Raw genomic sequence first — 27801 nt, forward strand, 5'->3', positions numbered from 1 at the left:
ATAAGCAAAGAGACTTTTGATGAAGGAAAAGGGTTGTCCGCAATCAAATCCAGTAGCGACAAAGACAAGGTATCTGAAGTGTAGAGAAAATCCAGCATGTGCAATGTAATAGAACATGAATGTCTAGTGAAAGAGGTTAGTGAAGTACAGGCCAAGTTGAATAAGCAACAGATGCAAAAACAAAACGATAAGATAAATGAAAGAAGCGATATGGACAACAATTCGATGGAACCGTAGGGGAGCAGAGAAAACGAGACGACGAATCAGGAATGTATGGATTTTAACAATGCAAGAAACTTGAGATTGACACGCGATCAATGATGGATATCATAAATCTCCAATTATGCTGGTATCATTGAGAAAACAACGAAATCAATGAGGGCTTTGGTACAGAGGAGAAAACCTTACCAATTACGTGCTTGTCAATTGGAGGTGCCCTTCAACATTTGGGCCAGTTGATTTATATCAGCTTGGTACCCGCTTACCCGCTTTTGAGATAGGAATACTGGGAGGGCCTGACCGGCTTCGCGCAAGCAGTCCACGGGAATGAGACCCCTCTCGCTATCATCCAAGAATCCGCACTGCTTCTCGACGAACGCCCAGCCATCGTCGAAGACCTTCAAAACGAGGACTTGATCGCCCGGGACGACGGAGACTTCATCGTCTAGGGTAGGTGCGAATGGGCGATGGATGATCTCGAATTCGGGTTTCGCAGGATCAGCAAAAGGGTTAGGAGATGTGGCAGGAATAGTTGTCAACGAACTGCTGGGTGGTGATAGCAGGTAGGAGGAAGCGGGAGCAGAGGGCAGTAAGTCAGAATTGAATATGGCAGGAGGAGAGTGAATCTGGACGAGAGTAGCAGCGGATGACAAAGGGGCAACGAGGTCGTGACCAACAGAAACGGACGAAGCACACTTCGCCTGTTTGGGGCAAGGGGGTGGTGGCCTAGGAAACGCGAAGGATTCTGACGGAGAAAACGGACGGACGGACATGGGACTAGATGATCCGGGAGGATTGAGATCATTTCCCACAATGAGGTACTGAGTGTCAGGGTCGCTCCCGAAACTCATCATGCTATTCATGGACTCCCTACGAGAAACAGCACCAGCAGAGGGGAACAAGAGCGAGGCGCGTTCGCGCACTTCCGCCATGGGAGGGAGCTCGGGAGTGGTGCCGAGTGCGGCGAGATCAACATTGGGGGATGATATCGGGGAGTCAATGCGGAACATGAGTCCTTGATCAAAGTTGGTAGCAAAGCTGCTGCGAGCACTCGCCCTGTTTTGGGTAGGTTGCTCCCCACTTTGAGGGTCTCGCACACAGCCTCCTACGACAGATAAACTACCTGGCAAGGTATTTCCGCCGAACCGCCATTGTTGGCGGCGCTGGAGACGGCGAGCAATGGAGCGACGCCGCACGAGGAGCACGATGAAACCGATCAGGAATAGAACGCATACGACAATGATTCCTCCAATTGCGCCTGAGGACAGCTGGTGCGAAGAAGTCGCAGTAAGAGTAGGAGTAGCGTCACTCGGGGAGCTTCCGACACCACTAGATGTACTCGAGCCTCGGAGGCCGGCGGTTGGTGCACTCGTGGACTGAGACATCTTGGTATTGCCCGTTATTTGGGGGTTGTGCGTCGAAAATGAAGACTGAACTACCGGAGTGCCTTGGACGTTCACGAGCGGCCCTCCGCTACCGTTAGATTTGAGCTGGCTACCGGTACCATTGTTGATGAAGGCTGGTGTACCTCCCGGAGAGGAAGGGGAGCTTGGTGAAGCTGCCAGTGATGGTGTAGGCGTGGAGGTCGCTGTGCTGCTACTTCCCTCGGGGCTGTTCTCACCGTTGCCGCCTCCACTTCCACTCCCACTCCCACTCCCACTTCCACTCCCTCCCCCGTTTCCGGCTCCAGCTCCAGTTCCACCATAAGTTTCGGTGTTGGTGTCGGTGCCGGTTTCGGTTACAGTCCCACCGCCACTGCTACTGTTACCTCCACTTCCACTTCCACTTCCACCCCCACCTCCGTTACTACCTCCACCCCCACTCCCACCTCCTTTGCTACTTCCACCCCCACTTCCACCTCCGTCGCTACTTCCACCCCCACTCCCACCTCCGCTACTGATTTCGGTTTCACCGCTAATCCATGCGCTTAAACTGATAGTTTTGGATGCAAAAAATACTGGCAATGGGCTTGTTGGTAGAAAACTAACACCCATTACTGAAGAGCCCCCACCGTCATCTTCACCGGTAATGGATATCAGGGGAGAAAGTATCGATATCGTGACAGATGGTGGCGGGATGGGCAAGCTAACAAGAGAGGCATTGCGCTTGTCGAGCGCCCTGTCGGGAATCGCGCGATGTCGGACAGAGACGTGTTGCATCCTGTATAAAAAAAGTAAGATATGCAGTACCAATAAGAGAACGAGACGTTAAAAAAGAGTGTGGGTGTCGTCGTTCGTCAGCGCCAACGACGAACTAGAGAAGCGTGCTGGCTGTTGGCAATTGCAGCGGTGTAAAAGATGTTCAACAGTTCGAACCAGCAACCGGGGGAGTAAAACCGTGTCACTAGAACGGTGTTCACCATGACTACCGTAGGACTCGAGCAACGAAGTGATCAAGTGATCAATGTCATTTCATGATTACTGATGAGAAGTAACCCTTTCGTGCAATATTAATGGAACACGCACGCTGCACTAGGCTGCACTCCCGAAACGAGGGTTCTCGGTCTCATTAAATGAGAGACGGGGATTGACAATCCGTGATCAATCTTTCAATCGATCATGATGCGGCAGCCCGATCTTGGATCTGACGTCACATACATTCTGAGTGATCATCCTCTGGAACCAATTGGCAACTTCCCTCTACAGTCATAATGAAATTTCGGCAGCATAAATTGACAACGGTGGAACGAATGAGTTATCAGGCGCCCACGTAACAAAGTTTCGACACACCTTCTGACATCATTTTGGACCCTGAAGCTGGGATCAACTGCCTTGTACTTGCCAAAAGCAGTCTCACGTGGGAGTAGAACGTCTCTTGCGGGGCTATCGTCTCTAGGTCTAACCTGGCTAACCCGCTATCATCAGTCGACGTTCAGAGAATAACACGCACCACGATCCCTACGACATGATGCCTCAGCTCTAGTTACCAGAGTAGGGCTTTTAGTGTTATGATGGAATCACTGACTGAGTGTATCCAGAGGAAGTTCGGATCTTCCAAGCACAATAGAACCGCGGGGGGTAGCTTCCGGAATGTCTTTATCACCCGCACGATTGCTTGTAACAGTATGACGTGTAAACTGTTTTCTCAGTGTAGCCGATAGCCACCGGTGAGAGAATATACTGAGTATGAGGACTGTGCTAAGGCATGCAAACAACAATAGAACTAAGAAAAGCGAGCCTTGACGACGGACGTTACTTTCCAAAATATTCTTCGAGAAGAACAGTTCTCAGTAAGGTCAAATATGTATGCGATTGAGACTCACCAAACAGCGGAATTTGAATCAACAATTGGAAAGTTGATCAATGGCGCACAAACGCCAGCCATTGCGAGCCAGAAGTTATGATATGTAGCATTGCTTGGAAGGGTACAAGTATCATGTACCGCTGCTAACGACTGAGACAAAGCTAGTTACCACGCGTCCACATTTGACGGGGCAGCAAGAAAGACACGCCAATTGCAAGGAGTCCCAGCATCATCATAAAATAGTACACCGCCCACGCATAATAGGGGTCCCTCACGGAAAAGGAAAACATCGACATTGCCGATGCAGGTCCAACGATGCGCACACACGCTGCGACTGTATGAGCAACGCCATTAGTGGCGCCCAATGATGCACGATTTGGAGATGCAGCTGCTATGTACATCGATCCGCAAGCTATCACAGACTAATCAGTGATGGTCGCGACTCATGAGATAAAAACGAACAATAACACATATTTAACGCGATGGACAGCGTGAGCTGAAGGCCGACAGCGAACCAGACTGTGGCATCAATCCCATACGTCAGACTCAACATGTTGATGATCGGGAATGCGATGATGGTCGGTACGCTGGACGCGACTCCGCAGGTATATACCACCTTTGTGCCAAACCGGTCATGCAGCCGAGCAAAGAAAAATACTTGGAATAAACCATTGGCAATACCGAATAATGCAAGGATATTGCCAATTCGTGGAGGGTCGAGGCCAAGTCCACCCATGTTTACTGGCGTAGAGTAAAACACGGGTATTAGGGAACGCAGAGCGATGTCAAGAAGAGCCAGAGTTGCGTGATTTGATATCGCAATAAGAACACGCGGAGTCATTAATGCGCTCAAAGGCAGGGGCTGAGAATCGTCGGGGGAACCTTGAACCGTATCGGAATTTGATCCATCTGACTGTGGTGGCTTGGTATGTACGAACGTAAGAATGGTCCGACATTTGTTCTGAATCAGATTCCATAAGGACGTCGTCGTTGGCACAGTCTAAACATAGATGAGACAGATCAATGAAATGAGTGAACCACTGTTTACCTCCTGTAAAAGCATATACATGACCAACCACATGAATGCGGTAAATAATGCTGGACCAGCGCAAGCCAAGAAATAAGGATATGTCTTCAGAAATGTTGACTGCCCAAACAGTCTAGGAAAACGATCCGCCGGATGGGACAAAGACCCGCCAATGAGAGGTCTAGCCGGTCATTCAACGTAAGAACAGAGTACACAAAACAACATGTGGGACCTACCCGAGTGTACTCCCGGTCATCCATGGAATAGGAAGAAACCCTAATGCCTGAGCCATGTTGCTTGAATCTGTAATATCTATCATTATACTCCTGATGACACCACCGTTGCCATTCAGCGCTCCGCACAATACACGACTAAAAAAAAATTAATACCATGGAATCTTCGATTAGAATATGATGCCCGAACCTTAGTATCAAGCCCCCGAAGGTCTTTGAAAGTCCAAATAGGAACATGGAGACCGATATACCAAACAGACCCGTCAAGATGACTGGCTTTCGGCCAACATGATCAGAGAGTCGGCTCCATTGAAGGGTTGTAAGGGCTTGAGCTACGTAGAACACGGAATACTTGGAGGCGAATTAGGAAACGGCTATTCATGGCGAACACTGGGCACTCACCATGATACCAACGAAATATCCTACCCTCGATTCATCGCCATGGGTCACTCCAAGATCTCTGATCAGCTTAGAGATGAAACAAGCTCATCAGGAACTCGTAAAACATATGAACTCAGGCTGAGTTCACCTGAGGTGCAAACGGAGCAATTGCCTGAGCAGATACAGGTTCAGCTAGCTGCAAGAAAAGTATGATGGAGAATTGGCGCCAGGGTAGTGGAGTTTTGATTTTATGCTGCTCCTCAGGCCGCAATAGAGGCGTCTCTTCATCCACTTGGTGGGACATAGCTGCTGAAGGAGCCCATTCCAGCTCTTCGGATTAGTATTATCTAGAACGTATGTAATAGAACGGGTATCGACCTCCGTGCCCATTCACAAATGAAACTTCCCACGGCCTTACTTGCCTTCTAACCACTTTACATAATGAAATTGAAACTTCATCATTGCAAGCGTTTGCAACAGGAAAAGTTTGCAATTGAACGGGTACCACTGCTGTTGTAAACAACTCACAACATTCAGACTGCCAAACTCCTCTCAATCAGGCCTTTGACATCTTCCTCGATGCTGACATCCCCAAGCACAGTTAGCACTATCCGCTCGGGGAAATCGGCAGCGATTTCCTTCTCGACTTCCTCCAAGTTGTCTTTCTTGCTTTACAAGTCATTGATCACGATGTCATAGCCGTCTCCTGCAAGACGTATTGCGATGCCGCGTCCAATTCCTTGCTGACGACACCTTTGAAGTTGGATTTCGTGGACATTTTTTGACCGGCGAAATGCTGTTATTCTCTCATGGGGTGCTGGACCTTTTGTAATCAGGTAGTGCCGGCGTCTCAATTTGTCGAAAATGGGACATCGTGAAGATGCTGTACCACTGCTGCGACTGCTGCAGAAAGAGGGTGCTGCGATATGCCATGACGCCCAACAATGTGGACCTACAATTCAGAACTTCGACTCTGGTGACGCGGCTTGGGCACATGACCGTAATTTATTTGACGCCTGGAAATCGATTTCACCTCAGCCGTACCAATATTAGAGGTCTGTCTATACTCTAGTACTATATCCATTCGCCAGAACAAACGCACGTACTATGTTTGACAGTTTGGGGACGACAGAACTACAAAGAATGATCTATGTAACATCCGTCCATTCCATGAGTAACTGACACAGGTAGCTAAACACAGAAAACAACATGTAGTGTAACGACCACTATAAAGGTCAAGTGTCGCAGAGCTTAACCCACGCCCTGGTACCTGTGAATTTGCCTAGTAAATCATCCATATCCGATACTGTTTCCTCGGCATATATCTGCTCGTATGTTCCTTCCGTCCATCCCAACTTAACTTCGAGGTTATGGCGCGCGTCATTAACGCGATTATTAACGCGATTGGAGTTAGCTGCCTGGAGCAGCTCAAAACAGTTCACAAGGAGAGCCCATAAAGATAAATCTATGGTCGATTGGAGGTCCGGGGGGAGATAATCGATGAAATCCGTCAGGAAGACTAACTTCTTCTCGCCACATGCAATAGCGTCTAAAGTCGCCCACTCATCGAGAGGGCGCGATCTCTGCAGTAGGACTCCCTGCCTGTAACGCAAGAAGATCCAGGCGAAAACCCACATAAACGATTCCAGATCGTGGCGATATAGGTGTTTCACTTTGCCTTGTTGACCCCTTTTGGTGAGGAGCTCGAGGGCCATGAACGGTACGGTGCCCGTACGCTCGTTTCCCTGAGGACCCAATGCATTCGCCAACGAAGATAGATCGTAGTCGTTCAAGACACCGATCAGTCTGCCGTCTTTCCTGTACCACATCAAGTTTCCAGGGCTGATATCTCGATGATATACCCCTTCCTTCCACAAAGTGAGGTGGCCTGTGGGCTATGTCAACGAAGAGCCACATAAGCTGAATCAAACACGTACATAAGACACATTGACGCCAGACGTCGAAAAGATCCTTGCCATGGAGCCTCGTGATGGGGTGGAGCTTGCGGAACACAAGAATGTAGAGCACGCGACCTCCCGTGGTGGGTTCAGGAACACCGAGCGCTTCTCGGATGGCGGACGTGGGATTCGTGAACTTGTGGTGCCAGAGCAGCTGCGGAATATGCCCTTCGACAATCGGGTGCCTCTTAGCGATCTCCTCAACCTTTTTCAGGATCTCCGGCTCGCTGGTGCGACTCGCCTCTCCCCAAAATATCTTGGCCACCATTCCATCCTCGAAGTTACCATATTTCTTAGTGAGCGCTTCGCTAGTGACAGGAACCACATTAGTGGCCCGCCCTTGTAGTCCGTAGTGCGTCACTCTTTCGGGGTGGCTGGTGTGAAGCAACAGATCCACCGTTCCAAGGTCTTCATCCTTGATTTTGAATTCGTGGCATTGTTTCCCCTCAACTTCAACCGGGAGGAAGTCCTTGTTTCGGCCCCAATCGTGAACCTTGAAGCGTTGTAACGCATATAATAGCACCATGAATCGTGGGAGATCTTGGATAAAGTTGATGCCCGAGCTTTGAACGGTGCCCTGGCGATCATAATACCAGGTCCAGATCACATCATCTAAAAAGCGGTGGTAAGAGCGCAATCAGTCTGGACAGACAAAACGAACCCACCGATAACGATAAAATTAATCAGATGTTCGACGGCAACATTGGCCGCAAACATTTCTGCGGCGTACAGACCCGTCTGGACGGTCACATCTGGCTCGTCAGGATTGAACTTGGATTTTTTGGTGGTAGATTCCAAAGTGTCCGCGGCCTTGCGCTTGGAGCTGGACCCGCCCTTGGAAGTCTGTGCAGCAGTGAGGCCGGAAGATTGATCTGCTGCTCGGTTCATTCAGTTGGATATTGGATACAAAAATCAAATCACTTACGCGCGGTATCGGACGCAGGTTGTGTTGCTCTGGTCTGCGAAGGGCCTGGCGTAGGCACTTCAGCCTTGAGATGACCCACCGGCAGATGTTCTGGTTTAGTGTGGACATGGTCTGTCACTGTATACGAAGAGGGCGGCGACTTAATCTCTTTCGTCTTTCTCTTGAACTCGATGCAAGCCAAAACATCTTTCCAGGGAAGTTTTTTTGGCTTTGCCTTTGCGTTCTTGACCATGTGATCCTTACGCTTCTGACTGTCCTTTGTATCGTCCTTCTGGTCATCCTTCTGGGCGGCTTTCCGTTTGTCTTTCTGTTTGCCCGTCTTGCTGCCGTTATCATCCTGGAAGGATGCGCATGCGCTCTTCAAAGGAAGGATGACAATGTCGGGCTTCCGGATTGATCTCGCCGTCTGGTGGGTTTGATGCATGGGCATGTCGTTCTGCTGGAAGATCATGTCCACGGCGGAGACAGGAGCACGCATCCCGTCAATCTTGATCTCTTCAAGACAAGCGAGCGCAATGTTCGTCGCATCAATAAAAGGGCCGTAGAAGTCGTTTTCTACTCCTGGACATACGCTTGCAATCGTTGTAAGCGTAGAAACGTGTAATAATCGAAAGAGCGCTTACTATTTTTTCCAGGCTGTCTCGATGCCCAAAGAGGATATGCCTCCAGCGGAGACCTGTCCATTGCAAACCGGAAGAACTCCCTTCAGGCACTTTTGCAGGAGCTCGGGCTGTTTCGTCTCCGGCGCGCAAGACGCGTGCTGTAGGAGGGCTTGCAGCATGGCATCTGCCTTGCACTGCTTGGCCTGCTCGATGTCCCGCTGAATCCATGGCCAGACCTCCTTAACCCTTCACGGAACGTCAGGTGCTATTCCATAACAGCAAGAAAGGTACGTACTGGACACCAACCAAGCCGATGTTCTCGCTGACGACGGAAGCCCCACGGCTGTTTGGGGTGGACTCTAGTTTACTACCACCTTGATTTGATGCATTGGCGCGTGGCGGGGTAGCCGATGTGCCTGTCTCGCCAGCAGGGGACATGACGCTAGGTGTTCAATGATTGGGCTGACTGAGTGTTGTGAGCAGAGCTAGTTGAAGGAGAGAAAAGTAAGAGGACAAGGAAAACGTCTGCTTTCTGCTTGCCTTATATGTGGTCGACGAATGTGGCGCAAATGGGGTGAACCATCGATCATTGATTTGATGTGGATTGATGTGGCGGTTGTGGACCTACAGTTTAATTCGTGACTCCGACGACGCGTTCATCAAACACACGCACGTGACCCTGACTTATTTTTAAGTCCTTGAAGTCGATCTCAGTCACTGGCAAGTCCGGTCGTACGTACATTGATATTAGAGATTTGCATAATGTAATACTCTAGTACTCTGTCGATTCGCCAGAGATAAAATCGGCTGCCGCGCGCCAGGGATCCGTCATGATTTTGCATACTGGAACTCTGCTATCTACGTGCATGCACATACATCTTGTTCTCGGTAATAATCAACAGAAGTTCTTCTAAGAATTTTGATTTTGGGATAGTCCGATCCTCGTACCATGTTCCACACAGAAAGAAGACTGTCAAATTCATGGCTCAGTCGCAGTTCTCTTGTATTCTTTCATTCTCCTATAGGTACACACCATCGTTACCCCCGTTTAGATCCCTGTGCTACGTCCATGACATTACTGTTCATGGACGTTGCTGTGTATCTTGGGTGATGTCGGACAATCAATATGTTATCCCTCGCAGGAAACCCTTCTTGTCCCATGGTCTCGCCCATATATTCCTAGTTGATCTCGCAGCCTTGAGAGCGATCCTATCTAGCGCTTCCGCGCCTTCCAGTTCCGAACCCTTGAGTTAGCCCTTGCGCTGTGTGCCATGAGGTGAGAGCAATAAACGCGTGCTGAGCCTTCAACATATGATCGTTTTTAGGTAAACAATGTTGAGGAATGGGTTGACGATCTTATTCAAGTGGCGCTGAGAAAATCTTGATTGTTTAGTCCGGGGAAGCCAGTATTTGAAGTCTATCGTCCTGCACTGGCCAGTGAACTTTGCTTCTCCAGAACTGGGTAAAGCATTGTTCGATAGCACGTGAAAATGAAATCAAGTCATGGCCAACGACGAGAAACACTGACGAGACACGCGAAACGAAACAAAACAGAATTACGTTCTGGATTGCGGAACGATGACGACGGTAAGGTACTCAAGCTAAGGGAAAAGAGGTGTCTGCGATGCAATGAACTCAGAACCATATTTGTAGGTGTACGTAAGCCACCAGGCTTACACCCTCCCAGGCTATCAATCGGAAAACCTATCAATCAGTAAACCAATGTTCGAAGGAGTCCCAGAAATGCACAAACAGAGAAAGAGTGAACAATACGAAAGGCGGGAGGGTCATGGGACAAAAGCTAAACATCGGCGGCTCAGAAATGAAAAAAAAAACTGTCAAACAATTAAAGGAACAAACATTAATAGTCTGAGTCATCACTGTCAGAGTCAACACAGGAAGGCCTGATGACATCTTTGGGTATAAGAGCAGCATTGGGGTCAGAGAAATCTGTGACACCGGGATTGTCATGCGTCAAATAGACTTCCTTGCATCCTTCAGGTATACCGACCACTGCTACAGTTGTCGCCAGACGAGGGACACGTGGGGGGATTCCTTGTTTCACGTCACCAGGACATTCACGAGCGATGTGTGGTTTCCAGGCAGCATCAGATGGCGATAAGCGACAGTGAAGGCAACCTCCAACAGAGCGCAATGCTTCCCGCTCTGCGTAACTGAGATCTGGAAGTGGGTATGCAGGCTTCGATGTGGGCACAGGCGGCGATGCCGAGGAAGCTTTAAACGCCAGTCTAGGAGAAATTGACTTTGTGAGGCCTTCCGCGATGAGACTAGACCAAGTAGTTGCCATGACATCGATAAGCGTGTCCACCTTCAAGTTCTCGTACCCAAGATTCGGCATTGCACGAATACGCAGTTGAAGGATGGGGTGGGCAAAAAACAAAAGGTGGTTCTTGAAGATCGAGTCAGTGATAGTGTATCCAAGGCCTGCTGAGCCAAGTGTGTTCCGAGCCACTCGCAAGGTAGCAACGAACGAGCGAAAGTCATCAGCGCCCTGCGACACATTGTAGAACCGGGCGAGAGCATCTAGACGCCAGCCAGAGGGGATGAAACGGTCTTTGAAGCACAAGGCAAAGGCCTCCCAAGTGGAAAGCTGCTTGAGTACATCACGATTCTCACTCCACCAGAGACTAGAGTTGGATTCTTCAAGCTTGAGTCCAGCGAGCACGATGCGAAGTTGCGGAGGCATAACTTGACCTGAATTCAAGGCAGACCATGCGAGGTAAGAGTCCTCACAACGTCCAAGCCAGGCATTGATGGCTGCTGGTTCGAGTGGCCCAGAGAAAGCGGGGATGTCAAGTTTCGTCATCTTAGAAGAATGCGAGGGTACCAAGAGCGTAGGCGGTAGTACAGGCTGAGAAATTGCAGCTGTATCCTGGACTTGGGGTGTGTCAGAACTGGAAGTTGACATGAGCAAGGTGGGCGTGCAAGGCAGGAAGGACGAGGTTGGATGATAGGGCAGATGTGCCGTGAGATGCGGAGCGGGATCACGCTTCCTCGCAGTGGTGACAGGGGCAGGCAGATTGTCTCTGCTTGGCGAGCGAGAGGCAGAGCGTAGAACACACACGTAAACTAGTATCAGTAGCGTTCAGTAGCGTGAAGCTTCTGTTTGCGAGAACGATCCAGTGTAGACAATGGCTGGAGAAAGGGAACAGTGGTTGAAGTTTAAAAAAAAGTGAAATCAAGTCGTGCCAACGACGAGAAACAAGCACTAACGAGACACGCAAACCAAAACAGAACCCGTTCTGGATTGCGGAACGACGACGACGGTAAGGTACTCAAGGGAAAAGAGATGTCTACGATGCAATGAACCATATGTGTAGATGTACGTAAGCCACCAAAAATTTGGATACTAGTAGGACTGTTGCGGGAACCATCCTTTGACCAGCCTCAGAAGTGGCACTCTTATTGAAACGCTCTTACCATGGAACTTAGTGTGTTATAGACATGGTCATTAAAACCATCACTCTCACCTCTCTCAATCTGGAATATGTGACTAGCCAAGTCGCCGAGGCAAACATAGCCGGAACGACCCATGGTAAGAGGTATGGGTAGGTTTTCAGAAGTTCTGATCACCCAAAGATTTCAGAGAACCTATCTGTAGGTCGAGAGAGCGATCATCTGGTGAGTGGTCTAGAATTGCCATCGTCAATCCCGCTTCAAGAGCAAGCAGACATATTGTAAGTGTCTACCCAACTATGGCTCCCAACATCCATGGGAGTGGCAGTAAGGTCAAATATGTATGGGATTGAGACTCACCAAACAGCTAAATTTGAATCAACAATCAGAAAGTTGACCAATGGCGCACAAACGCCAGCCATTGCGAGCCAGAAGTTATAATATGTAGCATTGCTTGCAAGGATACAAGTATCATGTACCGCTGCTAACGACTGAGACAAAAGCTAGTTACCACGCGTCCACATTTGACGGGGCAGCAAGAAAGACACGCCAATTGCAAGGAGTCCCAGCATCATCATAAAATAATACACCGCCCACGCATAATAGGGGTCCCTCACAGAAAATGAAAACATCGACATTGCCGATGCAGGTCCAATGATGCGTACACACGCAGCGACCGTATGAGCAAGGCCATTAGTGGCGCCCAATGATGCACGATTTGGAGATGCAGCTGCAATATACATCGCTGCGCAAGCTATCATAGACTAATCAGTGATGATCGCGAGACACATGACATAAAAACGAACCGTAACACATATTTAACGCGATGGACATTGTGAGCTGAAGGCCAACAGCAAACCAGACTGCGGTACCAATCCCATACGTCAGACTCAACATGTTGATGATCGGGAATGCGATGATGGTCGGTACGCTGGACGCGACTCCGCAGGTATATACCACCTTCGTGCCAAATCGGTCATGCAGCCGAGCAAAGAAAAATACTTGGAATAAACCATTGGCAATACCGAATACTGCAAGGATATTGCCAATTCGTGGAGGGTCGAGGCCAAGTCCACCCATGTTTACTGGCGTAGAGTAAAACACGGGTATTAGGGAACGCAGAGCGATGTCGATAAGAGCCAGAGTTGCGTAATTCAACGTCGCAATAAGAACACGTGGAGTCATTAATGCACGCAGAGGCAGGGGCTTAGAATCATCGGAAGAACCTTGAACCGTATGAGAATTTGATGTATCCGGCTGTGGTAGCTTGGTATGTACGAACGTCCGACATTTGTTCCGGATCAGACTCCATAAGGACGTCGTCGTTGGCACAGTCTAAACATAGATGAGATAGATCAACGAAATGAGTGGACCAACTATTTTACCTCCTGTAGAAGCATATAGGTGACCAACCACGTGACTGCGGTAAATAATGCTGGACCAGCGCAAGCCAAGAAATAAGGATATGTCTTCAGAAATGTCGACTGCCCAAACAGTCTGGGAAAACGATCCGCCGGATGGGACAAAGACCCGCCAATGAGAGGTCTAACCGATCATTCAACGTAAGAACAGGATACACAAAACAACGTGTGGGACTTACCCGAGCGTATTCCCGGTCATCCATGGAATAGGAAGAAACCCGTACGCCTTAGCCACGTTGCTTGAATCTGTAACATCTATCATCATACTCTTGATGACACCACCGTTGCCATTCAGCGCTCCGCACAATACACGACTAAAAAAAACACATTAAAACCATTATATTTCAATTAAAGTATGATGCGCGAACCTCAGTATCAAGCCCCCGAAGGTCTTCGAAAGTCCAAATAGGAACATGGAGACCGATATACCAAATAGACCGGTCAAGATGACTGGCTTTCGACCAACATGATCAGAAAGTCGGTTCCATTGAAGAGTTGTAAGGGCTTGAGCTACGTAGAACACGGAGTACTTGGAGACGAATAAGAAAACAACTATTTATGGCGAATATGGGGGGCACTCACCATGATACCAACGAAATATCCTACCCTCGATTCATCGCCATGGGTCACTCCAAGGTCTCTGATCAGCTGAGAGATGAAACAGGCTCATCAGGAACTCGTAAAACATATGAGCTCGGGCTGAGTTTACCTGAGGTGCAAACGGAGCAATTGCCTGAGCAGTTACAGGTTCAACGAGCTGCAAGAAAAGTATAATGGACAATTGGCGCCAGGGTAGTGGAGTTTTGATTTTGGGCTGCTCCTCGGGCTGCAATAGAGGTGTCTCTTCATCCACTTGAGACATGGCTGCCAGTGAAGGAGTCCATTCGAGCTCTTTGGATTAATATTGTTGCTCGCTAACCAGAACGTATGTAATAGAACAGGTCAAGAACAGGTACTGACCCCTCGTGCCCATTAATTCCCCCGCGGCCTTACATAATTCCATGGATGCAAGCTCCTCATGGTGCTCCTATTGTGGATCATCCAGGTCCCTGCTGGTGCAGGGCAAATCACCGATTGACAAAAAACGCAAATATCAGAAGAATGTAGGTTCGGGCCCGGATCGCTAAGCCAACCCTTACGGCACACAGCGCCAATTTAAACCATCCCGCACTAATACTGAACGTTGTGTACTAGTATCTGAGTATCTGATGATCACTATGATACTAAGATACACTCTGGGAAGGTTTAGGACTCCCGCACGCGCACGAGGGCATCAACACGTTTAGCGATCCTGGCTTGATATGACACTATTTAGCTGCGACTTGACACACTTAAGCGCTTAACATCTCAAAGACGTAGTAAAGACAGGTTACGAATAAAAGAGGAGTCCAGGAGCTCAGCCATTCGTAAAACAAGTGTGTTGATACATATATCGGATAATAACATGGCTGAAAACGGATAACATGCAGGTCGTTCTCAGTTACACTACTAGCGATTTTCCCACGCACTAGGATCACGAGGAAGCAATACAGCAGTACTCATAGCGAGAAATGCAATTACCATCAGGAAGTAGTACACCAGCCACGCATCATGACCTTCCTGCATCGAATAAGAGAAAACCGAAGTCGCAGATGCTGGGGCAATCATCCTTGCTCCTGCGGCAACCATCTGGGTAATTCCATTGGTTGCCCCAAGCGAGGCGCGATTGGGAGCAGCTGCTCTGATGAACAATGCCAAGCAAGCTGTAGGTTCTTCTCAGTTAAGTACCATGCACGAAGTACTGCGTTGACATACGATTGCACATCATCAAGCTAGTCATAAGCACATGTTGTGCGGCAACACACAACCACACCGCCAAACTCATTCCCTGGACTCGGGCTAGAGCATTGATCACTGGGAATAAAATGATGGTAGGTATGCCAGAGCTGACACCAGTGGTATGAATGGTTCCTGCACCAAAGCGATCATGTAGACGGGCGTAGAAAAGTAGCTGGAATGCACCATGGGCGATACCTGATACCGACAGTATAGCACCGATGAGGGGAGGATCAAGGGAAAGACCACCGAGTTCAATGGGTGTCGCATAGAACAGAGGAAGGATCGAGTTAAACGCCATATAAAGTACAGCCATGGTGACATAGCTTGCTGTTACAGTCAGGACTCTTGGCGTTAGCGAGGCACGCAATGGAAGTGGCTTTAATGAAACTTCATCAGAGTTTACTTCCGCAGAACTGGGTAAAGCATTGTTCGATGGCACGGGAAAATTTGGATCGGACTGTTGCGAGAACCATCCTTTGATCAGTCTCAGAAGTGGTGCTCTTGTTGAAACGCTCTTATTATCGAACTTAGTGTGTTATAGACATGATCATTGAAAGCATCACTCTCACCTCTCTGAATCTCGAATATGTGACTAGCCAAGCCGCCGAGGCAAACATAGCTGGAACAACGCATGGTAAGAGGTATGGGTAGGTTTTCAGAAGTTCCGATCGCCCAAAGATTTCAGGGAACCTATCTGCGGGTCGCGAGAGGGATCCTCCGATGAGTGGTCTAGGATTGCCCTTGTCAATCCCGCTTCAAGGGCAAGTAGACATATTGTAAGTACCTACCCAACTATGGCCCCTAACATCCATGGGAACGGCATATAGCCGAATGCCTTCGGCAAGTTGGTTGCGTCAGTAATGTCCATCACCATGCTTTTGACGATGCCATTGCTCCCATTGAATGCCCCGCAGAAAATACGACTAATTAGAATATCAGCAATCAACTGTTATGGTCGTTGTTTGACACGCTAACCTGACCACCAGACCAACAAATGTTTTCGACAGCCCGAACGAGAACATCGAAACTGCTATCGCGAACAGAGCAGTCAATATCAAAGGCTTCCGCCCAATGTGATCAGACAGTTGACTCCAATAGAGGATAGTCAGTGCTTGAGCTGTGTAATATGATGATTGCTCGGATTGATATAAGGAAGGAACGCAGGATAATGAAGGATTATGACATGCTCACCAGGATGCCAACATAGTGTCCGACCTGAGATTCGTTTCCGTTCGTCACACCAATGTCTCTTATCAGCTTGACAAAATGTGGTCAGAGGTAAGTCCAGGGAGTGCGAATGTACTCACTTGCGGGGTAAATGGCGCAAGGGTCTGAAAAACAAGCGAGTCTGGAAACTGCAAGAACAATATAATCCAGAATTGATCCCAGGGCAAAGGTGTTTTGACTATCGGCTGTTGCAGAAGAGGAGTCTCTTCATCATCCTGACGCATGATTATGGTGGTACGAGAAGAGGACAGCCCTATCATACTCTTCAATCATAATGCATAATGAGCTAGCTGTTGACTCGGATGCGGGTTCATTGATAAGCAATCTAGTTACCTGTTTCGGAAAACTGATTATTTATCCGCTCTTATGCATGTGGAAAATCAGCCGATAAACTAGTGCAAGTAGCAACCCAATGGCATCACGGACGCATCACAATTGCTATTCCAGATATCCAGCCGGTAGGGTTGAGGACAGTGAGTTTGAGGGACTCTTGCCAGTGGCCATTAAGTGTGCGGGGTATTAAGTATCTTCTAATCCTGCGTGGCCTGAACGTTTGATCTACATTCGCCTATTTCTGGAGGGAGTAGACGCGCCAGACCACACTGTAATTGTATCGCTGGAGAAACTTGATGCTAATGGATTTGTCTGGATTGTGTGTGGTCTGCAAGTAATAGCCTGCCCTGTATTTGAATTTCACCATGCCCTTGAACTTCGCCGTGGCTGCTTTTGATCTTCTTTTCGTAAACGGGTATGCATCGCAAGTTGCTACCTCACTTTCATTCACAACGCACCAGATGTAATACTGCAAGGAGTCAAGGACGCAAAATTATATTTGTTTGGCTACCGCGCGATACCACCTATTACTGAACATGGCCGAAAACAGACAACATGCAGATCACTAGTGACGATAAGTACTATTGGTGATCTTCCCATAGACTAGGATCATGAGGAAGCAAGAGAGAAGTGCCTACAGCGAGAAATGCAAATGCCATCAAGTAGTAATATATCGACCATGCGTTGTGACCTCCCTGCATCGAATAAGAGAAAACCGAAGCTGCAGATGCTGGGGCAACGATCTTTGCTCCTGCTACAACTAGCTGGACAATTCCATTGGTTGCTCCAAGCGATGCACGATTGGGAGCGGCGGCTCTGATAAACAATGCTAAGCAGGCTACGACTTTTCAGCAAGGTAGGATGTCGGAAGTGGTTGGTTGACATACGATAGCACATGATCAAGCTAGTTACCAGCGAAAGTTGAACGCCAACAGACAGCCATACCGCCAAACCCAGGCCATAAACTCGAGCAAGCGCATTGGTCACCGGGAATAAGATGATGATAGGTATGCCAGAGACAACGCCAGTAACATGGATGGCTCTTGCGCCGAAGCGATTGTGTAGCCGCGAGTAGAAAAGTAGTTGGAATATACCGTGGGCAACACCTGATACCGCAAGTATAGCACCAATTTTGGGAGGATCAAGGGAAAGACCACCGAGTTCAATCGGCGTCGAGTAGAAAACAGGTAGGACCGAACTGAATCCCATGTAAAGCAGAGTCATGGTGACATAACTTGCTGTCACAGTCAGGACCTTTGGAGTTAGCAAGGCGTACAGTGGCAACGGTTTTGATGGTACTCCTTCAGAGTCTGCTACTTCACAAACAGCTAGAGCATTTCTCGATGGCGGACAAGGCTTTGCATATGACGGTCGCAAGAGCCTTCCTTTGGTCAGCTTCCAAAGTGGTGTCGTTGTTGAAACGCTCTCGTTACCGCACTTAGTGTGATCCAGACATAGTCTTCAAAAAATCTCCCTCACCTCTTTGAAACAAAAATACGCGACTAGCCAAGCTACCAGGGCGAATATAGCTGGAACAGCACATGGCAAGAGGTATGGGTAGATTTGAAGGAGTTTTGATCGCCCAAAAATCTCAGGGAATCTGTCCACGGGCCTGGAGAGCGATCCACCAACGAGGGGTCTAAACTGTTGTGAATCTCGTTTCAATAGTAAGAGGTATTTTATAAACCTACCCAACTAATGTCCCCAACATCCATGGGAGCGGCATATAGCTAAATGCCTTCGGCAAGTTAGTTGTGTCAGTGATGTCCATCACCATGCTTTTGATGACCCCATTGCTTCCATTGAATGCACCGCAGAAAGCACGGCTGAAAAGTAAATGAGTGCTTGACGGTTTAGCGGTTATTAAACACCCGAACCTGACTACCAGACCGACAAATTTTTTCGATAGCCCGAACGAGAACATTGAAATCGACATCGCGAATTGAGCGGTCAGTATTACAGGCTTCCGTCCAATGTGATCAGACAGTTGGCTCCAAGGGAGGATAGTCAGTGCTTGAGCCGTGTAATATGATGATTGCTCGGGACGATATAAGGAACGAACGCATGACAAAAAGGATTGTGACGTGCTCACCAGGATGCCAACATAGTGTCCAACTTGAGATTCGTCTCCGTTCGTCACACCAATGTCTCTAATCAGCTTGATAAAATTGCAATTGTAGTTAGATTCAAGTCCACGCAGAAGGGATATACTCACTTGCGGGGTAAATGGGGCAAGGGTCTGAACAACAAGCGAATCGGAAAGCTGCAAGAATAATATGATCCAGAATTGATCCCATGGCAGAGGTGAAGTTCGGGCTATCAGCTGATCTGGCTGTTGGAGAAGAGGAGTCTCTTCATCATCTTGACGCGGTATCATGGTGGCACCTGAGAAAAATGGACGATTGGGCGCAGCCTATTAAACTCATGCAAATGAGTCGGCAATTGAGTGGCTCCTTGGCTCGGATTAGTCGAAGGGTAAATCGTCCATAGGAACATGCTTTTGGAAGTGAAAGCCAACTTGAACGTAAAGGAAGGAACATACTACCATTATGATTCAGAAGCACGGGCAGGTCTGCATTAGGTTAGGCTGGTATGTACCCGAGCTGCGGCCAATGTAAACGTTCAGCACACGAGGCATAACAATACAAAGCAGTGATTTGTAGAGCATCTTCTCTGTTATGAAACACGGTAGCAAAAGCGGAAGTCACGAAAGCCGCAGGGTCATGATGCTAGCTGGCCTTGTAGTTCCTCTATTATGCATGTCAGTGTCGTAATCGCCTGGACTTGAGAATTTTCGTGCAATCCGCATATGCATCTCTACGTGGCAAAGAATGTGTTGTCCGGATTCTCGATTATTGGGGATATCTCAGTCCATAATTCGCTTGGGAGAGGCGTTGGGGATATGAGTCAGGATTGATTAGTATGGCGTGGGAGGAACATGATGAATTACATTCACTGCATCTTTCCTTGAAAGCGCTTGTTCCCAGGAAAGAAGATATCTTCAGTGTGAATGGCGAACAAGGGATGGTCTCTACCTGACTAAAGTGTTTTTTCAAACCCGGAAGATGCACTGACATGGCTGTAGACAGATAACACGCGATCACGCGGTAGTTTTGCCAATCAGTCTGGTAAGATCAGTTGCGCCTGGTCCACGGCAGAACTCACGCGAAGTGGAGCGCAGTGTGAACATTACCTCGGTGCAATCCATGCAATCATGGCATAACCCTGTGTAATCTTTCGGTTGACACATTTGAAACACTCCGCAAAATTGGTGCAAACCTTCAACGTCTCGATGTGACACATAGTAGTACAGTACCGTAAAGCCACGGAGGCTTAGAAGTCCACGCGCCATGCCACCGTGATGATATTGCTGCTGAATTTGCAGCTCTCGAAAAGGTAAAGCGCTAAGAGGACTAAAAGAGTCCAGAGCTTAAATGCTCGAGGTTAAATCGGGTCGAGCAACGACAGGCCCGGACTATTCTAGATGAGGTTAAGGTGGTCGATTACAATGGTATGGATGATGAATGGGACGAGGCAACATCAATGCTATCCATTGGAATGTCATACTTACATGTAGTCTACGTAGCCTAGAATTTTACCAGTTCCACCCCCTACACTAGATGTTACACGGTCATTCGCGATAATGTTATTGGGAATCTTCCCATACACTAGGATCACGGGGAAGTAACAGAGAAGTACCTACTGCGAGAAATGCAATTGTGATCAAAAAGTAATATATCAACCACGCATCATGCCCTGCCTCCATTGAGTAAGAGAAGACCGAAGCTGCAGACGCCGGACCGATGATTCTTGCTACCGCGACAACCACCTGGGCGATTCCATTGGTTGCTCCGAGCGAGGCGCTATTGGGAGCTGCTGCTCTGATGAATAACGTTATGCAGGCTATGAGATTCTTAGTTTAGCGGAACGCAGGAAGTGCTGGATTGACATACGGTAGCACATGATCAGGCTAGTTGTCAGCGCAAGCTGGATGGCAACACACAGCCACACAGCCATACCTATCCCATGGACTCGAGCCAGAGCATTGATCACTGGAAATAAAATGACGGTGGGTATGCCGGAGCTAACGCCGGTCATATGGATAGCTCCTGCGCCGAAGCGATCATGTAAACGAGCGTAGAAAAGTAGCTGAAATACGCCATGTGCGGCACCTTGTGCTGCGAGCAACGTGCCGATGCGAGGAGGGTCAAGGGAAAGACCACCAAGTTCAATTGGTGTCGCATAGAAAATAGGTAGGACCGAACTGAGCGACATTTGAAGCAAGCCTGTCATGGCATAACTTGCCGTCACGCTCAACACTTTCGGGGTTAGTAAAGCACGCAGCGGAAGCGGCTTTGATTGAGATTCTCCAGCATTCGCTTCCCCAGGATCAACTATAGCATTGCTCGACGGCTGGCAAGACTTCGAATATGATTGTCCGAAGAATCCTTTAATTAGCTCCCAAAGCGGTGTCCTGGTGGAAACGCTCTTGTGACCACACTTAGTCTGATCCAGAGATCGGTTTTCAACATCGCGCTCACCTCTTTAAGACGGATATACGTGACTAGCCAAGCTATTGATGTAAAAAATGCCGAAATAGAGCACGGCAGGAGATATGGGTAGGTTTTCAGGAGTTCTGATCGTCCAAAGATGTCAGAAAATCTATCTGCCGGTCGGGAGAGCGATCCCCCAATAAGTGGTCTAATAGATTCTGTGAAACTCAGCACGAGAGAAAATGTACTGTATGCCTACCCAACTGTGCTTGCGATCATCCACGGAATTGGTATATAATTGAATGCCAAAGGCATATTGGTTACGTCAGTGATGTCCATCAGCATGCTCTTGATGACGCTGTTGCTCGCATCAAATGCTCCGCACACAACACGACTGGTCGAGAATATTAGTAATCGACGATCACAACTACGATTTGATATTGAACTGAACACGCTGACCTGACTACCAGACCGAAGAAGGTCTTCGACAGCCCAAATGAAAACATCGATATGGAAATTGCTGATAGGGCTGTCAGAATTACAGGCTTCCGCCCGATGTGGTCAGACAGTTGGCTCCAATGAAAGATGGTCAGGGTATGGGCTGCATAGTATGATGATTGCTCGAGAGAATATCAGGAACGAATGAAGGGGCAAAAAACGATGAAGATATGCTTACCAGGATGCCGACATAGTGACCGACCTGGGATTCATCTCCGTGAGTGACTCCAATGTCTCTAATGAGCTTGGTAAAATTCCCGTCGTTGTCAGATCACACTTGAAGTTCAAGCAAAGGGAATATACTCACTTGGGGAACAAAGGGGGCAAGGATGTAAGAAGAAACAGGATCTGGCATCTCCAAGAACAGTAAAATCCAAAATTGATCCCAGGGAAGAGGTGTCTTGGCCGTTGGCCGCTCAGGCCGTTGCAGAAGAGACATTTCCTCGTCATCCTGCTGCGCAATCATGGTGATACGAGGAAACGACTCGGACGAAAGATGCAGCTCGCTATACTACGTGAATTCGTCCCAATAAGGTGGTCGCTGACCGGCTTGTTGGCTAGCTGGTCGATAAGGCCTACAACGGCAGTCGACAAGAACCTGCATCTTCTGATCAGTTGGCTCGGAATGATTAAAAGATCGCACGCGGCACCTCCTATTATGCGTAGAACCCGGGTATAGCCGTCTGTGGCCAGGAGTACCATGATAGGTACTTACCCGCACTGTCGCCTAGAGGGTTTCAAGCTTATCATTGGCTGGCTAACCCTTACGTGCGGTTTGAAATTTGAAGGTCTGCACCTACACGAGGTGAGATTAAATAGTGGATTCATAATAAGAACTGTTAGGCCCGAATAATTAAACGATTGGAGCGACGCATGAGAAAGACCCTGCATGTGCATGTTTGGTGCTACATTACGTAATTACGACACCGCCACCGACCCGCCAGTTCCTGCATACTCATTTTGCAACGCGCCTATGTTACAAGAGTCAAGACCTGCAACAGTATTTGTTCCAGGGGCTAACCCACTTCTCTGGGCAGTGGGTCACTCGTGCACTTGTGTCTGACCGTGACACTAATTCTCCCTCACTATGTACGGTCCGCCTTTGAACCTCTGAGTGTTGTTGCTGTTGTCACGGTATCCTACACTGCTATTCATAGGCTCTCTGTTCTGTGCGTTAACTTATCCTTTCCCGCAGTGTGCAATGTTCGTCTGCAAAGTCCCGTGCCGCATCGCACGCGTGCTTGACAAGCGCTGTTGTCCACCGTATGCAGTTGCCCATACTACCTCAGGTTGCCCCATTTACTACGATGCACTTTCTTACTTTGAATGACATTCGTTGCGCTTCGAATTCCGAAAACTCATGTTCTTGGCTTTCGTGATCTTTCGTTGAGCACCGTGGTCATTATGATTCGTGCATTGAGCTGTTTGCAGGCTGTATGTGGTTTGATGGCGAGTCGAGTGTGGTGACTCACAACAAGGTGTCCGTGTCATCATCTCTTCTTGTCTTTCAGGCATCGATCGGACCTACTGCGTTGTGCTGCATCGGTTGGCTTCTTACTAATGTTCTGATGTAGTGACATCTGGATCATTACCCTGCTTGTTTCCAGAAAAAGTCCCGCCGTAATTGCAAAACATTTGAGCGATTTGACAGCCCCTCCTGGCTCTCTGGCTCTCTTTGCGGTAGCCGCGTTCGTCGCACGAAAGGCGGTAGCGTTTGTGTTATTTTGCGGCGTTTTCTCGACCTTCATGGGTGCTTTGGTGCTTTGTCGGTCGATGCTATTTTGAAGGCATGTTATCCAAGGCTATCAAACGTTTACCAGCACACGGTTGTCCCGTTGTCCATTCTCGTCCTCGTACTAAGCTCGGTAACGGATGGTTTTCACATTTGAGAACGCCTGTTATCTCTGCATTCAGCTTGCTCTCAAATCATGAAGCGATCGTTTTCCAAGCGAAGACAATGTCATAGCGGGGCTGCTATACATCCAGTTTTCTACAGATGGATTTGTAGAGAACAGCAACGAAAGGACAGAACCCTCCCTGACTTATCATGGGAGTACGGAATATTGTACACATACTAGTCTACATAGCCTAAATTTTTTACAGTTCTACCTGCTACACTAGATCATAACACGCGGTCAATCGCTATTGGGAATTTTCCCATACACTAGGATCACGGGGAAGCAATAAAGCAGTACCTACAGCGAGAAATGCAAGTGCGGTCATGAAGTAGTATATCGACCATGCATTATGCCCTTCCTGCAACGAATAAGAGAAGACCGAAGCTGCAGACGCCGGGCCAACAATCCTTGCTACCGCGACAGCCACCTGGGCAACTCCGTTGGTTGCACCGATCGAGGCGCGATTGGGAGCAGCTGCTCTGACGAATAATGATATGCAGGCTATGGGTTCTTCTCAGTTCAACAGAACGCAGGAAGTGCTGAATTAACATACGGAAGCACATGTTCAGGACGGTCCTCAGCATAATCTGGACGACAACGCACAGCCACACCGCCATGCCTATTCCATAGGCATGAGCCAAAGCATTGGCCACTGGAAATAAAATGACGATAGGTATGCCGGAGCTGACGCCGGTGATGTGGACAGCTCTTGTACCGAAGCAATCATTTAAACGAGCGTAGAAAAGTAGCTGGAATATGCCTTGTATGATACCTGATGCCGCAAGTAAAGCACCGATGCGAGGAGGGTCGAGGGAAAGACCACCGAGTTCGATTGGTGTCGCATAGAAAACAGGTAAGATCAAATTGAACCCCATGTCAAACAGGCCTGTGGTGGCATAACTCGCTGTTACGCTCAACACTTTCGAGGTTAGTAAAGCACGCAGCGGAAGCGGCTTTGATTTGACTTCGCCAGGATCAACTATAACGTTGCTCGATGGCTGGCGAGGGTTTGAGTATGACTGTCCGAAGAATCCTCGTTTAATGAGCTCCCAAAGCGGTGTATTAGTAGAAACGCTCTTGTAACCACACTTAGTGTGATCCAGAGATGGGTTTTCAGCATCGCTCACCTCTTTAAGACGGATATACGCGACTAGCCAAATTGTCGATATAAGCAATGCCGAAATAGAGCATGGTAGGAGATATGGGTAGGTTTTCAAAAGTTCTGATCGCCCAAAAATGTGAGGGAATCTGTCTGCTGGTCGGGAGAATGATCCCCCGATGAGTGATCTAAATGCCGTCAACCTCAAGTGCGAGAGATAATGTACGGTATACCTACCCAATTGCGCTTGCGATGGTCCACGGGATTGGTACATAACTGCATGCCTTGGGCATATTGGTTGCGTCAGTAATGTCCATCAGCATGCTCTTGACCATACTATCGCTCGCATCAAATGCTCCGCTGACAACGCGACTGGTCGAGAATGTCAGGAATTGGTGGTCACAACTACTATTTTGAACACACTGACCTGAACACCAGAGCAAAGAAGGTCTTCGACAGCCCAAACGAAAATGTCGAAATAACAATTGCTGATAGAGCTGTCAGTATTACAGGCTTCCGTCCGATGTGGTCGGACAATTGACACCAATAAAAAATAGTCAGGGTATGAGCTGCATAGTATGATGATTGCTGGAGAGAATAGTATCATGGATGAACAAAAGGGCAAAAACGATAAAGACATGCTTACAAGGATGCCGGCGTAGTGTCCAACCTGGGATTCGTCTCCGTGAGTGACTCCGGTGTCTCTAATGAGCTTGACAAAGTCCAGTTGTGATAAGATCTAAGTCCAGCGAAGGGAAGATACTCACTTGAGGAATAAACGGTGCAAGGGTCCCAGAAGAAAGAAATTCTGGCATCTCCAAGAGCAGTAGAATCCACAATTGATCCCATGGAAGAGGTGTCTTGGCCGTTGGCTGCTCTGGTCGTTGCAGAAGAGGTGTCTCCTCGTCATTCTGCTGCGCAATCATGGTGATGCGAGGGAATGACTCGGATGAGAGATGCAGTTCGTTGTACTATGTGAAGTCATTCCAATGAGGCCTACAACGGGAGTCCACTTTTGCTGATCAGAATCAGTACTTCACGGGTATAGCCGTCACTGTAGCTTTGTCATTGGCTGGCTTATCATGTCAGAGGCCAATCAGAGGCACCCAGTACTGCGTGTTGCCCCGTTACAATGTACATAGATATTAATACATCTGCGCGTACCTGTTTATCAGGCGCCACAGGTCCGATGACTGATTCGTTTATGGTCTGCGCCTAGCTGGTGGTGCACTGTACTGTGTACACAAGTGCTAACACAACGGAGGTTCGGGCTTATTAGATGAGAAGTTGTTCCACGACGTCGGCGGTCGTTGCTAACTCGTCGATAAAGAGTACGGCAGCCTACAGAATAAGCTCAGTGTCCGGGATTCTCCACGTAAAATCAAACACCTCCTATTACGTACACATATTGCCCCGTATACTTACTTGATCAGACTTGATCACGTTGTAACTTGTACCGGTAATCGGCATGTAGCACCCAGGTCCCAGGTATGGCCGCCTGTGTCCAGGGGGTAGGTGCTCGTTAGTTACTAAGGCAACGTTGCCCCGTATACTTGATCAAGTAGTACGGGTAGTACCTCAGCTACTCCGCAAGTACTCGCCCGGAAGGGCTAATCCTTACGCGCATGGTCTGCGCATGCGAGACTAGAACAGACATAGCAAAATGTAAGACCTGAATCAGATAAATCAAATGTCTTTCAGTAGCAGAGCTCAACGTATAATGAAAGTTCGCTACGTCACGTCTACGTTGACTGTCCTTGTTTACACCCGACACCATAGATTTCCGGCCACCATCGCTAGAGTCGTAGCACCAAGACACCAACCGAGCGCTGGCCCTTCAATACGCTTCTCAAGCTGCACCAAACTCGTAGCCAAGGACCAGCAAGGCGTGCTGGAGCCTGGAAATCAAGGCACCAATCCGGTCGAGCTTCGAGTTCCTCCATAATGTCAGGATATGCACCCCAGTATTGTTCCCAGCTGGTAGGTCGGCTTATGGCTGGTGAACCTTCACGATCTTAAGGTCTGCGCCCACGCGAGGTGGTTTGCGCGAGATATGTGAAGAACCGATCATCCCGGATGTTTATTGATGTTTGATTGTTGTGTAGCTTTTCTCCGCGCTCGATAGATATCATGGCTACCGCTTCTTCATCGTCATTTCCTTGTTCTGATTCATTCGCTCGTCCTGTGGCGTTGGTTCAACTTGGTTGCATCTGATCAAGACCTTTCCAATGAGGGACATACAGCTGTGTCGTCGTGCGTCGCAAGTATTTTCTGTAGGCAGTCAATCTCTGTCTGGAGATCTGTTGCCAGTGTTTGCGCTTAGTTTGGGTCACATCATTGAGCATTTCTCTACCTTCACTCGCGAGCAGTATGCTAAAATTTCTCGTGTGCACTCGATCCAGGTCATCTCACTCGATCGAAAGGATTACGTCCGTGAACTATCACGCGTGCATGATCGTGCTGATCAGTGTGCACGGTATCTAGTCGTATTTCAGCATTTGCGTGTTGCCAGGCGCGATACCTCTCATCTCGTATTGTCCATTCCTTTTGTACACGATCACTTTGCATGGCGCACTGCAGTCTAACGTGCAGTGCGCCATCAGCGTAAGTCGATCATGCTGTTGGCGCTGTACACGATACTGATGAATCAACTGACAACGATCCTGAGTTTCCTACTGTGCGTGGGTTTGGCGAAAAATTAGACATTATCAAGGAATGGCAACACGAGATGAGCCAAGAAGTCCAGCGACGCGGAGCTTGTGCTGTTTGTACTTATAATGTTTGTATTAAGCAGCTGAAAATCGTCAGTTTGGTGCCATGACATTTATTTTGTTTGCCAGATTCAGAAAGACGCTCGGGGGCACAACGATAACATGCCGAGATATGCCAATCATGATTTGGTGCCTCAGAGGACACGAAGGTGTCGAAGGTGACAAGAACGAGACAATTTCTTATATCTTAGTATCAGCGTAAAGGCGAAGATGACAACTACCTCAGAATGAAAATGAC

General features: G+C 48.3%; 9 protein-coding genes across 9 annotated transcripts; all 9 read right to left on the reverse strand.

The window, feature by feature from the left end:
- Positions 1 to 238: 238 nt before the first annotated feature.
- F5147DRAFT_228548 (uncharacterized protein) lies at positions 239 to 2685 on the reverse strand. The gene is made up of 2 exons (XM_041428716.1): positions 409 to 2685; positions 239 to 346 (listed from the first exon to the last, which is right to left on the reverse strand). The coding sequence occupies exon 1, from the start codon at positions 2376 to 2378 to the stop codon at positions 423 to 425; it is 1956 nt and encodes a 651-aa protein (XP_041291630.1). The 5' UTR covers positions 2379 to 2685; the 3' UTR covers positions 239 to 346; positions 409 to 422.
- A 640-nt stretch (positions 2686 to 3325) lies between these two features.
- On the reverse strand, positions 3326 to 5462 carry F5147DRAFT_637521 (major facilitator superfamily domain-containing protein). Its single transcript, XM_041432945.1, has 8 exons — positions 5252 to 5462; positions 5125 to 5190; positions 4913 to 5073; positions 4726 to 4860; positions 4511 to 4670; positions 3925 to 4462; positions 3482 to 3874; positions 3326 to 3427 (listed from the first exon to the last, which is right to left on the reverse strand). Exons 1-7 carry the CDS (start codon positions 5405 to 5407, stop codon positions 3624 to 3626), a joined length of 1467 nt encoding a protein of 488 aa, XP_041291631.1. The 5' UTR covers positions 5408 to 5462; the 3' UTR covers positions 3326 to 3427; positions 3482 to 3623.
- An 876-nt stretch (positions 5463 to 6338) lies between these two features.
- F5147DRAFT_774876 (uncharacterized protein) lies at positions 6339 to 9026 on the reverse strand (the record flags this gene model as incomplete). Its single annotated transcript, XM_041441640.1, has 6 exons — positions 6339 to 6991; positions 7041 to 7673; positions 7727 to 7936; positions 7987 to 8558; positions 8610 to 8834; positions 8884 to 9026. The coding sequence occupies 6 exons, from the start codon at positions 9024 to 9026 to the stop codon at positions 6339 to 6341; spliced, it is 2436 nt and encodes an 811-aa protein (XP_041291632.1).
- A 1070-nt stretch (positions 9027 to 10096) lies between these two features.
- Positions 10097 to 11435, reverse strand: F5147DRAFT_700616 (uncharacterized protein). Its single transcript, XM_041437696.1, has one exon. It carries the CDS (start codon positions 11413 to 11415, stop codon positions 10450 to 10452), a length of 966 nt encoding a protein of 321 aa, XP_041291633.1. The 5' UTR covers positions 11416 to 11435; the 3' UTR covers positions 10097 to 10449.
- A 1004-nt stretch (positions 11436 to 12439) lies between these two features.
- F5147DRAFT_614300 (major facilitator superfamily domain-containing protein) lies at positions 12440 to 14282 on the reverse strand. The gene is made up of 7 exons (XM_041432498.1): positions 14136 to 14282; positions 14009 to 14074; positions 13795 to 13955; positions 13606 to 13740; positions 13391 to 13550; positions 12812 to 13340; positions 12440 to 12759 (listed from the first exon to the last, which is right to left on the reverse strand). The coding sequence occupies exons 2-7, from the start codon at positions 14009 to 14011 to the stop codon at positions 12509 to 12511; spliced, it is 1239 nt and encodes a 412-aa protein (XP_041291634.1). The 5' UTR covers positions 14012 to 14074; positions 14136 to 14282; the 3' UTR covers positions 12440 to 12508.
- Positions 14283 to 14786: 504 nt separating this feature from the next.
- F5147DRAFT_700623 (major facilitator superfamily domain-containing protein) lies at positions 14787 to 16787 on the reverse strand. The gene is made up of 7 exons (XM_041437697.1): positions 16552 to 16787; positions 16436 to 16501; positions 16220 to 16380; positions 16033 to 16167; positions 15814 to 15973; positions 15221 to 15758; positions 14787 to 15168 (listed from the first exon to the last, which is right to left on the reverse strand). Exons 1-7 carry the CDS (start codon positions 16729 to 16731, stop codon positions 14915 to 14917), a joined length of 1494 nt encoding a protein of 497 aa, XP_041291635.1. The 5' UTR covers positions 16732 to 16787; the 3' UTR covers positions 14787 to 14914.
- Positions 16788 to 17273: 486 nt separating this feature from the next.
- Positions 17274 to 19600, reverse strand: F5147DRAFT_228637 (major facilitator superfamily domain-containing protein). The gene is made up of 7 exons (XM_041428717.1): positions 19020 to 19600; positions 18897 to 18962; positions 18682 to 18842; positions 18496 to 18630; positions 18284 to 18443; positions 17692 to 18229; positions 17274 to 17642 (listed from the first exon to the last, which is right to left on the reverse strand). Exons 1-7 carry the CDS (start codon positions 19179 to 19181, stop codon positions 17386 to 17388), a joined length of 1479 nt encoding a protein of 492 aa, XP_041291636.1. The 5' UTR covers positions 19182 to 19600; the 3' UTR covers positions 17274 to 17385.
- An 850-nt stretch (positions 19601 to 20450) lies between these two features.
- F5147DRAFT_774879 (major facilitator superfamily domain-containing protein) lies at positions 20451 to 22261 on the reverse strand (the record flags this gene model as incomplete). Its single annotated transcript, XM_041441641.1, has 7 exons — positions 20451 to 20707; positions 20758 to 21292; positions 21346 to 21505; positions 21557 to 21691; positions 21757 to 21917; positions 21974 to 22039; positions 22103 to 22261. The coding sequence occupies 7 exons, from the start codon at positions 22259 to 22261 to the stop codon at positions 20451 to 20453; spliced, it is 1473 nt and encodes a 490-aa protein (XP_041291637.1).
- Positions 22262 to 23937: 1676 nt separating this feature from the next.
- Positions 23938 to 25718, reverse strand: F5147DRAFT_774880 (major facilitator superfamily domain-containing protein; the record flags this gene model as incomplete). Its single annotated transcript, XM_041441642.1, has 6 exons — positions 23938 to 24194; positions 24247 to 24980; positions 25030 to 25164; positions 25220 to 25380; positions 25439 to 25504; positions 25560 to 25718. The coding sequence occupies 6 exons, from the start codon at positions 25716 to 25718 to the stop codon at positions 23938 to 23940; spliced, it is 1512 nt and encodes a 503-aa protein (XP_041291638.1).
- Between the last annotated feature and the right edge of the window lie 2083 nt (positions 25719 to 27801).

Source organism: Suillus discolor (assembly GCF_016758755.1).
Source record: "Suillus discolor strain FC423 chromosome Unknown F5147scaffold_35, whole genome shotgun sequence".
Classification (NCBI taxonomy): Eukaryota; Fungi; Basidiomycota; class Agaricomycetes; order Boletales; family Suillaceae; genus Suillus; species Suillus discolor.